The 17,840-nt window shown below is 26.7% G+C and overlaps 1 protein-coding gene across 2 annotated transcripts in view; it reads left to right on the top strand.

Moving 5' to 3' along the window:
* The window catches only part of LOC107992521 (low density lipoprotein receptor adapter protein 1), an 83,517-nt gene that overhangs the window by 25,314 nt on the left and 40,363 nt on the right, over positions 1 to 17,840 (top strand). The window contains exon 1 of one of the 2 annotated variants that reach the window (XM_017048455.3): positions 7,721 to 8,290. The exons of the other annotated variant lie outside the window; for it this stretch is intronic. Coding sequence (XP_016903944.1) covers positions 8,245 to 8,290 — 46 coding nt within the window. The 5' untranslated portion in view covers positions 7,721 to 8,244. Of the gene's footprint in view, positions 1 to 7,720; positions 8,291 to 17,840 lie in introns of those variants that run through there. 2 annotated transcript variants of the gene reach the window in all.

Raw genomic sequence — 17,840 nt, 5'->3', positions numbered from 1 at the left:
GATTAAAATCTAAAGATTCATTAGTTTGTGAAAATCATACATCATGTAGTTCAGATATTTTATTTTGAAAAAATTTTAAAATTATTATAAAATTATAGAAATGATATATATATGAAGTTTTGACCATAAAAATAATACTTTATTTATTTTAAATTGTTCAAAAAGACTCAATTAATCCTCTTTTATGTTCAAGACACCATATTGTTTCACCTATTTTCGTTTCATTTGTATAATAATAATTATATATACATTATGTATATCATTTTCAAATGAAGCTTCAAAAGTAATTTCACCATTTTATAAATAATTGCAATTAAAATTGTATCATATAAATAAACAATTATACCCATATAATTACATTTTTATCTCTATAAAATGAAATAATATATAAAATGAAATAAGATATTAATCTTGCCAAAAACATTTTCACTTTTTTCTACGATAATCGTAAAAACCAGAATTATGACATCCATCATTTTGACAGAATCTTGATTATTGGACTGAAATTTTCAAATCTCTTAATGTTTCGTTGAAAGTTTCGTTTCGTCGTCGTCTGTTGACAATACCTGTATTTACAAAGTTAAATAAAAGGATAGCACGAGATAGGAAACGTTGTAAATGGTTTTGTCTTTTTGGTAGAATCAAACTTATTGCCGTTTAGTACAGCAATTCTACGGAAGTTCGAAACTGGATATCGAACACTGTGTTTAACCACTCTTGGAGAAATCTATGGAGTGTTCTGGTAACTGATATCTACGTACACTCCCGAACAAAATTATATGATTTTCAATATTTCTTCGGACTAGCAGAAGAAGAAAGGAAAAAAGTAGAAGAAGAATATTGAAGTGTAAAGAACGAGAAAGTAGAAAGATACTTTTATTCTCAAAAACTTCAAATTCGGTTATAAAGAACGATCCCTGCAAATTTTCCTGTATGATTTTTTTCTCGTCGTCGTTTTATTAATTTTCGTTGTTTAAACAATAATATTCGAAGTTCAGTAACTTGACGAAACAAAAATGGAATAAAAAAAAGGAATAAAACAATTGATGGAAAAATATTCAAAGCGTATTTCATTTTCAGCTTCAAACTTTAAATTAACGTGGAAATTATTATTATTCATGGAAATACTTCGTCACTTACTTTTGAATAAAATTCGCTTTTATGGATTTGTGAAAAGGCTTATTTCATGTACAACAATCTAACATAAGAAGATCAATCGTTGTTAATATTTTTTTTCCTATAAATTTGACCCGTTTTTGCGAAAAATGGAACACGAAGATTCCATTTCAAAATGATGTACCAAAAAAGAGATTAACGAGATTTCGTTTGTTCGAGAATGGAAATATTTCTTACGTATTTTTGTGTGCTGAATCTGAATCTGGCCATAAAAATTGTATATCAGGTTAGGTTTCGAAGATAAATGGATAAAAAATATCGATTTTTGCTATATTTTCCAAAATATTTCAAAGAAAGTAAGATTTTTTCCAGTATTTTTGTCAATTTTTGCGTACGGTATGGTATTATTTTTCTCCTATAAAGTCAAACTTGATTTATCAGTATAGATATTTTTTTTGGTAACTTCATGAATAAAAAGTAATTCAAATTTTTTATTCTTGATATTTGAAAAATACATGTTATTCTTACTTGAAGAAAATAAACTTGAATCTTCTTTTTCTCGAAAGAATATAAAAATGTAATAACTTAAAAAAAAAAATTCTACGATGATTCGAATCAAATTTGATTTTACAGAAGAATGGTATTATATGATATAATTGACAAAAATATAAAAAAAAAATTACTTTGGAATATTTTCGTAAAAATTTTAAATTTGAACATGATGCAATTTTTACAAAAAATATATATATCTCTTTTTATTCTCAACCAACTTGTTGTTCTAACCAATAATAAAATTATGTTGATATATTATTTTGTATCTATCCTTTGTCCTCTCATTATTCACGTAAACGAATCAAATTTGTGGAAAAAAATATTAACAATATTTTTCTATGTATTTTCTTCTACATCTCTTTCTCAAGGAACACCTTATATTTTATATTTTACTTTACATGTAATATATATATAAAACTTGAATACATTACATTAATCTCGAGAAAAACTGAAAATTATATAATCAAAGACTAATTTTACATGTACAGTATATATACAATAAACGTAATTAAGCAAATTTCGTTTAATTATATTTGGGAAGAAAATGAGAAATTAAAAAAGAAAAGAGCATCGTGTTATATCAAAATAAAGAGATAAAAGGAAAAACGATATTTTCCGAATGAATTTTCATGGATCGTAGAAAGTAATTCGACTGAAAGTACTTCTCGAGAAATATTTGACGATTGTTTTCCTCGTTCAATCCTCTTTCATCCGTGTCTCTACAACTTTGTTTAAATTGGTTAAATTACTTGAATTTATGAAACTTGAACTCATGTAGCTTTGATATGAATCTATTATTATTGTTTGATTCGAAATCAAATCCTTATAAATTTTTATTTGCTCGTTCTCACAATCATCGATCGTTTATCAATTGTTGTTTCGAAACACTTTCAAACAATATCTTAAGAAGTTAAGTTAAATTAGGTTGAATTAAATAATTTGAATTAAAGATTCCTTACAAATTTTAGAGAAACAAATTTCAAATTCACTTGAAATAATATATTTTGATATATGAATGATATTAAAATTATAAATAACTAAATTATAAATCGACTAAAAAAAAATGAATCAGATGAAAAAGAAATTTCAAAATTTATAGAAATTTTTATGGAACAATGAAGCATTGTAATTGTAATTGAAATGTAAAAAATAAAAATATAATATATAATAAAATGATATGAAAATATGGTAATAATAATATATTTAAAATTTTTGTTTACCATTATAGACATTTTAACAAACATCAACTAATTTATTATAGTTTATTTAATATTTACTGTTTCAATTTAAATTATTTGAGTTGACATTTCTCATGTTCGATATTTAACAAAATGCCGGTTTTATTTGCAATCGAAAAGTTTTTAATTGAAAAAAAAAAGGAGAAATTTCTGTAACTCCTTCAACGCTAATTATCAAACTTTCCACACATAAAATGTCGTTTATTCAAACGTCGATTATTGTCCAAGTTTGATTATTCAAATGATCATTATTTGAATGTAGGATGAATACGTATTTAATAAATGTTTAAATTTTAAAACATGTATATTGGAACAATATTTAAAAAATGATTAGATAAAAACGCAGTCGAATGTCTGTAATATTGAAAATTGAAAAAATTCTGAATAATTTATCCATGTAGAAGCAATAGAAGAATATCAATTATATAATATTAAAACAATATATCACATGATGTCTGATATAAAACGATTTCTTTTTCCAGATAAACAATAGCAATTTATCAAAAAATTGTGAAAAAACTTTTATATATTTTATAAACCAAAATAATAAAATTAATTTAATATTTTACAAATATTTAAATAGTATATTTTAAATAACACGACATACTTTTTATTATATTATTTGATTTTATTTTAGCTATATATTATCCATAAGTTATGAACTCTTCTTTTTTCACCCTATATAAAAATTCTCCGTGTACCATTTTACAATATATACCACTATACAATATTCATACGATATAATTTGTTTATAACTTCGAGACCATTTCGATCCATATTTATCAAGACTTTCTTCGACGATTTATCCAAAAGTTAGAGAATCCTTTTTCTCCCATCACCCTGTATAAAAATTCTATCTATAATTCTTTGTATACCACTTTACAACCAACCTGTGTAATTTGTTTATAACTTCGAGACCATTAACTTTTCGATCCATTTATCAAGACTTTCTTCGACGATTTATCTAAAAATTCGTATCCTACCTCACAGCCTTCATTCCGTACATATAATTTGTTTATAACCTCACCGAGAATGTCAATATTTCGATCCATACATCGTCTCTTCGACGAGTTACCTTTTTTACTTTTTCGCCACCCCGTATAACAATAATCGTTATCTCGAAATCCTCCATTTGTCGACGAAGTCGTGGCCGGCGAGCAGAGATAAATCGTGGCGAACAAAGCAGGCCTCGATGAATTTTCGCCATACGTGTCCCAAGGACGGTGCAAAAAGTTGTTGTAGCGGATCGAAAAACATTCATGCCGATAGTTTCTCTTGCCAATCATTTCGCGACGGTGCGATGGCCTCTCCACCGATGGTTTCTCCCCTTTCCTTCTTCGAGCTTTTTCCTTCTAGAGAAACGAGAGAATCGCTGCCTCATCGATATTCGATGCTTTTGACACAGCCGTTTTGCCCTTCCCTTCCCATTGTTTCCTACCAATGGCGCGGTAAATTTCTTCGCGAACGTTCTTCACGTCTCTCTCTCTCTCTATATATATATATCTATCTATCTACCCTTCCCCTTCTCTTCTCACAAGAGAGGATCTTGAGCAGTGAAATTGTGGACAATGGCGAGACAGAATTAACGCGATATTTGTTTATATTTTGCCTATTCGTAAAAGATGCTTCTTTGATTTTCAATGTTCGAAATGAGTCTTGTTATGAATGTAATTTCGCGACTAGGAGCAGGAATGCAGAAGACAACGGAGGGAGAACAGAATATTTATTTTCTTAGAATATTCTTAGAATATAAGTGGAGTTTAATTAAGATAGAATTTTTTTCTATTATTATTGCTATATTGTTATTGTATTATTATGTTATGTTATACAGTGTTGTCTTTATTTACTGCTACAAACTGCTATAAAACTGAAATTTTTTATTCCTTTCTATTCTAAAGTTTAAATATTATTTTAATTTAAATTACGTATTATGTGTTTAGTAGTGTTGTTTTATTTCTCTAGAATTTAGACTTTTGTTAAATTGAAGTTTATCTTTATAATTCAAATTTTTATTATTGATATCTTTATAATTTTAATCTTATCAGTAATTGACTATTTAATGTTGTTTTAGCCTTTGAAGATAATCTTTTCATTCATAATTTTCATCTTCTTTTAAAAAATCATTCAATTATACTATCAAATTATTAGAAAAAAATCAATCTTTTAAATTTTGAGATAATTTTACTGTCCAGTTTAGAGGAAAAGCAATATCTATTAAATAATCAATTTTATATTAAATATTAATTTTTTTTTAACAAAATATAAAAAGTTTTACATTTTTCTACAATTACTACATTTCTTTTATAATTATCATATTTATTTCAATTACACTACAGAAAAATTAGGAAAATTAATTTATTTTTCCAAGCTGAGACTCGAAATAATAAATAAAGTAAGGATGAAAAATATAAAGTTTCTTAACTTTTATCAATAAATATAAAAGTTTAAGAGATTAAATACATTTTAAAGATTCATCTAAATAATTCTTTCATCGAACATTATTCTTTTTACGATATTTTAAAATAACTCTCTTGGGTAGTTTTTAACTTTAACTTCCTTTTAATCTTTCATTCAATACTGTTCTGCAAAAGATGGAAAAATGTGGAACGGCGGGAGACAGCGGTTAAATCGCGTTAAAACTTCTGAGGATCGTTGGATCTTTTTACATAGAAAAAAAGAGATCCAAGTTTTACTAATTTTTAATGTGAAAGTTACACTTTCAAAAATAGTAGACGAAACGAGAAAGCAATATCTTTATGGTGGATCGAATATTTATAAATTTATATCAAATTCAATACAAAAGATTCCTTTATATAAGATTCCAAGTAATTACTTATAAGATATAATAATTGATCGAATCAATTAAATGGATCATCTTCTCTGATCTATCTTGACTTTTATGCCTCTTAGAAATTGCTCTTTTTTGTAATACATACATATAAAAATTTCCATGATTATTTCATTTTTAAAAATTATTAAAAAAAAAGAAGAATTTTAAATCTATTTCGATCCATTAATGTATGATGTACGATCGCATTTGGAAGCTTTATTTTATTTTTCGAAGCACTTGTAGACGGTTGTTCCATTCGAATCTACTTGAAAGTAGCGTTCCTTTTTTTTTTTCGAGATATTTATAGAGGATGCGGATCCAGTCCATTAATGTACGAACTTACTTGCAATATATGTACTTGATCCCATCACCAACTTTTACCCCTTATATGTGCGTGGTTTGTTCTATTTTCACGTTAAAGTATTTTTAGAAATATCGACTTGTAAGTACTTGCACATATATTAAACTTTATCGAATTTAATGATTCTGCGAATGCTAGATATGTTAATTTTTTTCCATTGGACGAGTAAAAAAATTTCGCAACAACGAGGAAGATAATTGCTCAAGTTGAGTAACTCTTCCTAATTTTTACCGACGATATCGTTTCAGATTTCTCTTTTAAAGTTTCGTTTTATCGTTAAAGAAGAAATTAATACTCGAGCTTGTAAAAAAAAAAAAAAAAAAAGAAAAAACAACAATTTATTTTTATTTTTATTATTCGTTTCTCTCGAAACGTTTCATATAAAACGTTTTATATATTCATCGATTATTCCCCTCCACGGGAGAACGTTTAATATAAAATGCAAGAAGAGTTGTGGTCGATTTCTTTATAGCTACATACATGATACGAAACAAATATCATACTTTGAAATGTGACTTCCAAAGAGGATATTGCTTTAGTGCAAATAAGTCTCCGGTTGATAATAATCCGGTGCCATTAATGCAATAATCAGAATTACTTAGACGAAGATTTCTATTTAGTTTTTATTTGAATTTCGCGATCATGTATATTATATATGATTAAACGTGATATATGTTTCTCAAAGTGATAAATTTTGAACATTAAGTGAATTAAATGAATAATTCATATTGAATAAATTTTAAAGTTCACGCGTCGTTTTTGTAACATTGGCAAATTAGCATAATATATTTTTATGAATTAAAAATTATGAAAAGTATATTAGGTTTTTTTCGAATTCTTCTAATTGAAATCATAATTTTAGCGATAAAATTAAAGTTTTTAGAAAATTAAACTTATTATATAGATATTTATCAACAAAAGATAGAATTATTTAATCTGATTCGATCGAGAATTTTTAATATCATTGCGCAAAAGAAGAGAGAATTCGAAGAAAGAGAAAAAAGAATCGAGAAAAATCGCTGACTTCTATACTTAACTTGATAAAAAAATTATATTACTTAATCTCTGATTTCGATTTCAAAGGTGTGCATTGAAAAGAAGAAGAAGAAGAAGAAGAAGAAGAAAAAAATTCGAAGAAAGAGGAAAAATTGAAAATTGGAAAGGAAATTATAGAGAAAATAACGAAAAGAAAGTTTTAATCCAATATAAACTGGAAATTGAGAAAAGTAATTAACTTATGCATTTATCAACAAAAAATTGCACCATTTAATCCCAGATTCTGATTTCAAACCTATCTTATAATCGAAACGAAATTGTATCCGGGAAGAAGAAAAAAGAGAAAAATTGGATAGAGTATCATAGAAATAATAATAAAAGAAACGTATTCAGCGTGAATTATCAACAAAAAATTCGCATTTACCGATATCAATTAATCCCCTTTAATTCCGATTTCAAACCTGCGTTGGCATGGAGACGCATTTTAACCGAAAAAAAGACAGGAAAAAAAAAAAGAAAATTCGAAGAAGGAAAAAAATGTAAAGAATATCAGAGAGAAAATATTGAAAAGGATATATAACGCGGCGTGAACCGCGAATGCGTGAAAATAATCTTTATCCTTTCGGCGGGGATCCGGTTCGGAAGCTGAACCGGAATCCAGGAACGGGGAAGGGGATGAAAACTGGGATGGGGATGCGCATGTACGCGACAGGGGAGCGGAATAAACTCCGTGCGGACGCGCTCACATCGCGGCGCACAGTCTTCCCGATAGCACACGTCCGCACGCAGCTCCCTCCCTCGCCAAAAACCTTCGACTCGACTTCGCTTTGCTCGATTCCCACTGATCCACCGCTCTTTTCCGCGCAACTTTCCATTCTTACACTTTTGTCTCGAGACATGGCAACCGGTTGAACACGCGCCGTTCAACCTTCCTTTCCTTCGGTGCTTTCGCCGTATTCGCGCACCACGAATTCGACTCGTCTCGGCTATTAACGCGGCACATGTTATTGAAATCGAGGATCGTGCCGCGTCTCGCGAGTGAACGTAGCCTGGCGTAGCAGGACGCGTCTGTACCGACTGTTTCGTGGGGGATTACGATCGAAGGAAAGATTTCAGTTCTGGTGGATCTCGTGCTGCGCTGGGCAGCCAAAATGTCATTCTTCAGGGGGTTGTGGAAGAGCAGCTCGAAACATAAGAGTAAGCTTTCTTTATTTTTTTTGCACCTTTTTTTCGAGTGGTATTTTTTCTTTCATTTTTTTTTTTTTTTTGGAGTATCGAGGATAAAGAGGATTTTTATTTCGATCGTTTGTATCGAGGTTTGCGAGAACGAATGTAAATACGATTGGAAACTTTTTTTTTTTTTTTGAAGGATGGCTTTTTGAACGTGAGAAAAATATTGCCAGATTTTGGAATATTTCTGATGTATCGGATGATGGAATTTTTTGAAATATTTGATATGAATAAAAACTGTATGTATCGTATCGAGAATGGATTATTATGTAAAATAGAGATATGAAAAATGTTTTCAATGATTTAAGGTTTTCGTGACTGCGAATGTTTAGACAGCCGGAAAGATAGTCGAATATTGGAATAGTATGTAAAAATTATGTTGTATTATTTAATAATTTTGAGAAATTATGTCGTACGTAATGATAAATAATAAATAATAAAAATGATAAATGATAAAAATATTCTTGTCTAAAAAAAATAATTTGTAGACTAAAAAAAAAAATATTCTACATTGCAACAATTTTTTAATTTTTAAATTTGCTTCAATATTGTATTAGGATCTCTTCCTTTTATAGCATCGTATAAAATTTTTACGATTCTCGATATCATGTCCATGATTCGTATTCAATTTTAATACGATTAAATTTATTTATAATATTAACTATTATAATCGAAAATAAAATTAATACGAAAAGAAAAGAAAAATATTCATATCATTTATGTAAAATATAGGATATGTTACGAAATTTTTTATATTTGCATAAAAACTCACAATCTTATCTAAATAATTCATATTTTTAATCTTAATTGGAGGAAAAATGTATTATATAATAAGTAAAAAAAGATAGTAAGCAAATTCTTGAAATGTTTTTCCAATTATACATATATTATAATAATATTAAATTGCAGATGAAATAATAAATCGATCGTTCTATCTTTAATATAATCTTTTCAAAATTTTTATGAACGTGAACTGCAATTTTTTTATAGATATAGTTCGTTACTACTCAATTTCTTTTTAGGATAATTGATAAAATAATATCCAAGCTTTAAATTTTAACATGCATCAAATATTATTTAATGGTAGATTATATTCGCTTAATTTTAAATACAATTATAATACAATTATATATATATATATATTGTTTAGAAAAAAACTAAAAATCAACAATTTATTAAACAATAAATTTCACCAATTTCAAAACATTGTAAATTGACAAACTTCTTTTTGACTCTATCTCAATTCATTTCTGACCACAATAACTCACTTCTCAATAATTTCTATTGATATTACTTAAATTATGTAATTTTTATTGATATTATTTAAATATGTAAGATATTAAAGTCAACGGTCACGATAAATCTCGGTATTATCGATATAAGTAGACAAATCACGTTTAATGTCGTATGTTTTATTTTACTGCGATAATCACATGCGTAAAATATCTTTAATGGAATTTCTAGATTATTAGGATTCTCATCTTTGTTTAGAAATTCCAAGAAGGAGAGATTGGTCGAAGTTCGAACTTTGCGAAAATTATGTTTATATTCCCATCAAATGAATTATCTCGTCTTTGTGATAATTCATCATTGAAAACGAAAAAAAAAACCGGAAGTCAACCGACTTGCCGTAGAACTGCATCTTATTTATTTAATAACGACGATAATAATAATAGTAATAATAATAAATTTTAATCTTCCATATTTAATAATTGGTCAAATATGCGTAAAATTAATTTACGATAGCATAGAATTTTTTAAATTATTATTTTCTTCAAGACGTATTTTTAGATTTTAGAATTTTCACTAAAATTATGAATTATAAATTTAATAAAATTATTGTCACTTAAGAACTTGAATATCACAATAAATAGGAAGAAAGAAATTTCAATGTACATTCAAGATCAAATTTTCTTTCTTTTCTTCTTCACGAAATTGTATTCAATTATCCGGATATACAATGTATGCACAACGCGTGCATTATTATTATTATTTAAACCCTCCTTAAACTTATCGTTTCCACGAAGACAATTTTTCCAAATTGATCCAATTAACCATCGTTCTCTCAAACGGCCGATCGAAATTGCGTAATCGAAATTCGGACGTGATAATCGACGAAATTGCATTTTCTTGTGGCTGGTGGCCGAGAGAAAGCTTATTTATCAGGAGTTATTAGTTGACCTGATGATTAACGGTAACATTGTGCACAGCTGCAAAATGTCGAGAAGCGATAACAAAACGTGTGCGCGTGTGAGAGAGAGAGAGAGAGAAAGAGAGGAGAGGCAGCAGTTAACGCGATTATTCGCAATAAGCGGCGTAATAGAGAGCCAGCGTTTAAGATTATGGTAATGCATACCGGTTCGTGTTATAGGCGCAATGTGACCTTCTTCAGAGCACTGATTATTGATCATAAAATTTGCATAATCTCGTGGCACAGGCCGCATCTCGATGCGGCGATCAAAGAATGCGCGTTCATGCTCAATTTACAGCCGAGATCTCTTTTATTCGTGTGTCATCACCCAGCCGTCTGATCGATCCTCTGTTCGCTTGAATTTTTGAAAAAATAAAAACCATTTTTCCACACGGTTTAAACACGAAAAATTAGAGTTATTATTATAACTCTAAGTGTATATAGTGTGCAATTATTATTGGACAGGTATCGAAGTGTCATTCCTGGAAATCTATGCAATTGGCTTATGAAAGCCATTCGAATGTTTGTAAATGAAACTATTAAATCGAATCAGATTATTTTTGAATTATCCTATCTGAATTGCGGATATTAAATGTCGTTTGTATTGACAGAAATATGGCTATGAATAAAATATGAACTATAAAATATGAATACTAAAAAGTGATTGGCTCAGTTAATATTAAAAACATGTTGATGTGTGCTACAATGAAATGTTGAAGTATTTGTACAGATAAGAGATAATTCTAGAGTAAATCGAAAATATAAAATTTCTTTCATTTCGTTTTTGAGGAAAATTTCAAAATGACGAAAAAATGTAGAATAACATTTTTTTTATTTAAACATTTTTTGCGAAAATTGATTTTGAAAATTCAATTACACGATTCTTTGATTATTGTATTCGATATTTTGATTTTTTCAAAGGATAATTATATAAAATAATTATATAAAATAATTAGCAGGACAGTTCAGTGATATCGAAAAATAATTAATTTTCTAATTTTGTTTGAAAATTTTTCTTCGTGTGAATTTGTTTTATTCGAAAGCGAGAATCACTTGAAAATCGCGTTCTACTCACGATTGTACCTATCAATTGCAGGATAACTTGTACAAAGTTTCTTTGAAGAAAGGTGAATTATTTTTTAAAAAAGGTGGAATGATGCTTTAAAGTTTCGATATTTCTTTATCAATATTTTTTAAAGTACAACTTTGGTACGAGGTTTATTAAACTTTAAATTTATAAATTCTTCAACTTTTAACGTTCTATTGCTCTGTTATAAAAGATTCTATTAAAGGAACGAAAACTTTAAAGTTACATTTTCATCCTCTCAAAGTGATTTTCCGCTCAAAAAGAAGCTTGCTATACATATACTCTAATCCATCATGCTTTACATACGCACAAACTTTCATTAAAATTAGGATTTTCAGATTTCAGGTGAATTTTCTTGTAAAGTAACGAATACTTTCGTGGGCTACTTTATGTACACATAAATTTTAACAACTTCAGCCATTTAATATTTCAACCCTTTCTACTTGGCTTTTCCCCTATTCAATTTTTATTTTCTTCAATCAGATGATATATTAACTTTTTTAATCTTTCTCATTGACAATAATTTTATTATTTTATCAGATTAGATTATAAAAAGCGCGTAAAAATTGATATTGTCTCTTAGAGGATCAAAAATATTCATTGTGCTCCGCCATAAAAGTTGAAAGGAAAAATATTTTACAATGAAACTACTGTTCTTTTTATTTATATTTGCTACGTTTTATTTAAAAATAGAAACTATTCTAGTATTCTAAATGTAAGTTTTTTAAATAAAATATTGTATTTTTATTGCTTGCTTAGACAGCAAAACAAGACACGAAATGTTAATGCATTGTGAAAGAATGCCATCGAAATTACAATTGAATAAAATTAAGTTTAATTAAATTAATGATATTTCCTAGTGATATAATTTTCAGGAAATAATATGTATTCTTCTTTGTCCAATATTCTTTAATTTTTAATTTTATACAAAATATCACGATTAGACAACACTTAAAATTTTTCTTTCAATTTTCACCCCAAAAGGATAAAAGGACACTTATACATTTACAGAAATTTCAACATTTACAATTTTGTAATACCGAAATCTTCAAATTTCTCCTTAAATTTTATCTCGAACAAACGAACGAGTTTTCCCTTTTACCGGTTTAACTTTCAATTTCCAAACGCGTGAAATCAAATCCTTTGCAACTAGAATATCACAGGCGCACGAGGAACTCATAATTTGTTTTATCGATCGCCCCCCTCACGGACGAATTCGTACTTCGTCTACGGTTTATAAAAAGGAAAAAAAAAAAAAAAAAAAAGGAAAAAAATAGTGTCCAGCGTTCGATGTTTCAATATAAAGGAACGAAATTGGGTGAAAGAAAACCAGTAATCGTGAAAACGACACCCAATTTTATTGCATAAACGTTCTTTTTCATTGATAAGTAAATTTGTTAGGTCGAGTTAGGTCATCAGAGAAAATTGCATCTGTATTTAATTTCGATTATTCGACGAGACAAACAGTTTCAAGAATGTCGTACTTGTCTACTCTTATTAGATTTCATTTTTTTCAGAAATCACCTCAAAATGTTAGGAAACCGTGTAGATCGAATAAGAATAACGTGTTGAAACGTGAGATATTTTCATTTTCAATTATTCGCATCGAATTGATGAATCGTTAATCGAATGAAAGTGTTATTAAATTTGAACATTAACGATTCAATATTTAATATTATCGTTATTCTAAAAAAATTTGCTTTAAAAAATAAATGCTTGAAAATAAATTTTACTAATTGTTTACAAAACTATTTCTTTTATTTACTTAGCATATTGTAATAATATATAATCATTATCTTAATATTCATTCCAATTATTATAATAAATTGTACATCGATATATTTAATTATATAATGAATTTTTGTATAAAACTTTTTCATATATTATTACATTCACAATGAAAAATGAAAAATTAGATGGAAATTCGATTTGACGAAAAAATTTCTTCAAATTAAATCGGTTATCCAAGAAGTTAAATCGAATTGTCGACACAGCCGACTCGACAGTTTGGAAATAGATTACGTAGTTAAGAAAACGTACTTTCCTTGCATCGTTTTTGAAATTTTTGTCTTCGATCACTGACATTACGAGAATTTGAAAAAAGAGCAATTCAACTAGGAAAAATTATATATTCGTTATAACTTTTGAAACGAATGTTTTTTTTTTATAACTTCATCGAAGAAAAAACTGCATAGAAAAACATAAAAATTCAAAATATCATAAATCTTAATTATAACGAAAATATAATTATTTATTCAGCATGTGATGGAAATGTTATAAAAAATATAGGCGAAGTTGAAAGCGAAATATTGGAAATTTTATGTCACAATTTATCACAACTTTGAAAATCTAATATATAAAAAATTGAAATACCATTTTATAAATCGTACCGAACATTTATATCCGCACATCGAAAGAAATTGAATAAATTAAATTATCAAAAATATTATTTTAATAACCATATGAAAATGAATATTAATAATACAAATAAGATAACAAATAATAATTTATTTATAAGCGAGGAAACATTATAACTTACTCGATAGCAAAATAAAACTTTAAAAACAATTTACAAAAATTCATATATAAGAGAACGAGAAGTCTTAAATTAGTTAAAATAATTTTTTAGAAAATCGATCAGCAGTTTATTTTAATGTCGAAAATAAATCCGAAATATCGGATATTAATAATGTATTTGCAACGCGCAAACAACAAACCGCAACGTGTTAATCGATTTCGCCAGCCATATATAATATGATCCAAAAATTAATGATAATTTTACTCTTGTATATATATATTTAATTTTATCGCGTTAATACGTATTATACATTTTTAATAACATATTACATTTTTAATAACATTTCGTGATACAAGTTGACCTGATATTCTTCACGATCATGGACGCAAAAGGTGTCCCCCTGTTTAAACTTCAAAGTCATCCATACTCATTTATATGCTCTGTATGCTCTGAGGCTCTGGTTAGTTGGTGAGATCCAGATGTTTACCTATGCACGTAGAGACTTAGTCGCCAACTTTCATAAAGATAACTTTGACGAAGACTTATTATCGCCACGCTTGGATATACGAAAAATATCAAATTTTTCGTAAAATTATTAAACGTATTCTTTTATTTCATCGAATAAATTACAATCAGAAATATATATTATTTTCGATATTTATATATTTTCTATGATTAATACTTTTTTATAATCTTTTTCGATGATGAGATATATAGATATCGATTTTCAATTACAAAATGGAATTTTTGTATTTCGTGCTTCGAAATTGTGATCGTTTAAATTCAAAGATTTTTAATATTTTTTTAAACATTTTACATATTCTCCGTTATTGGAACGAAACTGTTTGAATATGGAAATTTTTGGGCAACAGAGATACAAATTTACAAAATGAAATTGAGATAATGGCATAAAAAACGATTTTTATATTCATTAAAAATTATGAATTTGTCTATTTAACCGTAAAATTCTGTGAATTTTTTAATTATAAAAAGTTTGTGCAATTTCCAGAATTTTCCATTTTACACCATTTTGTTTCTTTAACACCAATCATTTTAAATTTCCCAATATTTATATTTATATTTTTCCCAATTCTGTACTTTTATCGTTTTCTAATTTTTTTAAATGCTTTCGATTTCCTTTCAATAATTAACGTATCTTAACAATATACATGTCCAATGATAATTTCAAATTAAATTTTATTTCTATACTTTTTTATTACTATGATAAGGAAATAAATAAAAGAAATAAATACATTATTGTGAATAGAAATAATGTACAGATAAACAAAAATGAAAAAATAATAAAATACTTCAAATCAAATAATAGAATTGATATCTGTATTTTTTGTAATTTTTTTATCATATAAAATAATTATATTCATATATAATAAATATTTATTAAAGTGAAAATATCTTTATGTAATAATAATTTAATTGGCAGACGTGTTTAAATTTGGAGGATTTTTTTTTGATCATCAAAAAAGACGATATTAATCTCCACCGATTAATAAACATTTTTGAAAATTTCGTAATAAATTCCAAGTCGCTTGACGATTAAATAAATCTCTACAACGAAGATCTTCACAAGAATGGATTATCAGGTTCGTAATAATATGTAATATAATCAAGAAACTCGCCAAGTGAAGTGGAATCTATTTAATCGATAGCTGTAGCTTGGAGAGATTAATAATTAATCCTTTCACGATGCTTGTTACGCGCGATATTGTATGTTAATTAATTATTATTGACTTGTTGAAATTGAAGCAATAAAATAATACTGCGAGAAAAGATTGCATTTATCGTAGATAAATTTTTGAATTTTTGTTCATCTTCTCGTAAAAAAGAATACCATGGAAGTTACGTTTCTATTTTTCCCACTAAAAAGCTCCCAAGAAAAATTTGATTTTGAAAGGGTTAACTGGAAGGACGATTCATTGTCATTGAAATTTATTCAAACAAGTTTTTTAGATTTCGACGGTTGGATTTCGAGGACTGGTACTGCAAAGATTGGTAATTTCACCATGATTCTCATTGTATCACCATATGTATCATCATTTCGCTTGATGTACTTTAGCTTGGAATTCGAGATTCTGAAGATTTTTCACTTTTATTTTCTGCTGTAATTTCAGAAGAAAAAATTTTACGAAAATTGGAACATTATATTGGTAATATGAAATCAGAGTTTTAAATAATAATGATATTAAATATTTAGTAATTTTTGATATTACTATATTTAATATATGAATTATTTTACTATTAATTATTTAAATTTATATTAATGTATCTATATTTAAATGTGAACCATAGTGAAAAATTAAAAGAAAAAAATTAAATTGAAATAATAATACAACTTTCGTTATGTTTATACGTATTTATAATACATTCATAGAATGAATTTTTGGCTTTTAACATTTATTTGAAGAAAAAAAGTTAAGAAACAAATTATTTTAGAATTTAAAGGAAATAAAAATACTCAATGAAATTTTGGAGCAAAAGATTACGTACAAAATTAGTTTATATATTGAGATACACAAAGTATTGTTATATTCGTAAGATATATGATCTTTTGGAAAATCAATTTTGGAAAAACAATTACAAAAATTGTTGTACAATATTTTCAGTTAAGAATTATTTATTAACATGTTTGCATTAGATAAAGTGGGATGAAGATAGAGTGAGAAGGCAGTATGACAAGGATAAATCTTCTTTTCACTTTATTTAACTTAGTAAACAAGATTCAAATTTTCATATATCAATTTTTATATTCGTTTTAGCATGTACAATCAATATTTTAAAAAAACCAATATATGAATATAAATCTTTTATACTCTTTTATTTTATAAATCAATAAATAATATTGATCTATATTATTATTATTTTTCTTTTCCTTTCAAATCATATTTTCATAAATAATATACTATGCTGCTTTATTGATTTTATATCCATTCTGAAAGTTCTGCTTTCATTAGATTTGACAAGAATTAAGAAACATAGTATAGTTACTTGAGAACTTTGGTGTACTTTAAAACAAATAATTCAAAATTATTTTATGTAGTAAGATTCATGAGATATATGAGCAACTTGTTTATGAGTATACAGTTATATGACTATGAATCTTCTAAGTAAACAGATATATAATTTAAAACAGATATTGTTACACAAGCATGTGTGTGTAGATTTAAGTTTAAAATCAAGTTAAGTTCAAAACTTAATAATTTAATTTACAATCATTTCAATATGAAAATTTAAAATAATTTTTTTTTTATAAATTTTAATATAATAAAATGGCCAAGCCAATCTACCGTTTCAAAAATTTGTGAAATTTCTTTTTACGTTAATTGAAATTCCACTCTTTTATCAACAAAATGAAATTTATGGAAAAAGTTGTGAAAATATGATTTGAATTCAAAATTTTGTATTGAATTAATTGAAGATATATTCTACAGGTATCATAGAATTTTATGAGAGTCTAAAAATTTTCTGACAAGTTCAATCATTACAACTAAAGACTTTTATATATTTTTTCATAAAAGTATTTATTTAACTTAGACAAAATATATTTCCTCAATTTTTGTTATTAAAATTTTGTTTCCTTTTTCAATGGAATATTGATTATAATCTTTATAAAAATATGTTCAAAGAAACATTTATAATGTCAATGTATAATAATTTCATTTTTTGACAAATGAATCACAGAAATAAGAATATAATAATTAAGAAT

The sequence above is a fragment of the Apis cerana genome, linkage group LG3, assembly GCF_029169275.1.
Source record: "Apis cerana isolate GH-2021 linkage group LG3, AcerK_1.0, whole genome shotgun sequence".
NCBI lineage: Eukaryota > Metazoa > Arthropoda > Insecta > Hymenoptera > Apidae > Apis > Apis cerana.
The sequence above is the reverse complement of the archived record's forward strand: the minus strand, read 5'-3'. Positions and strand labels throughout refer to the sequence as shown.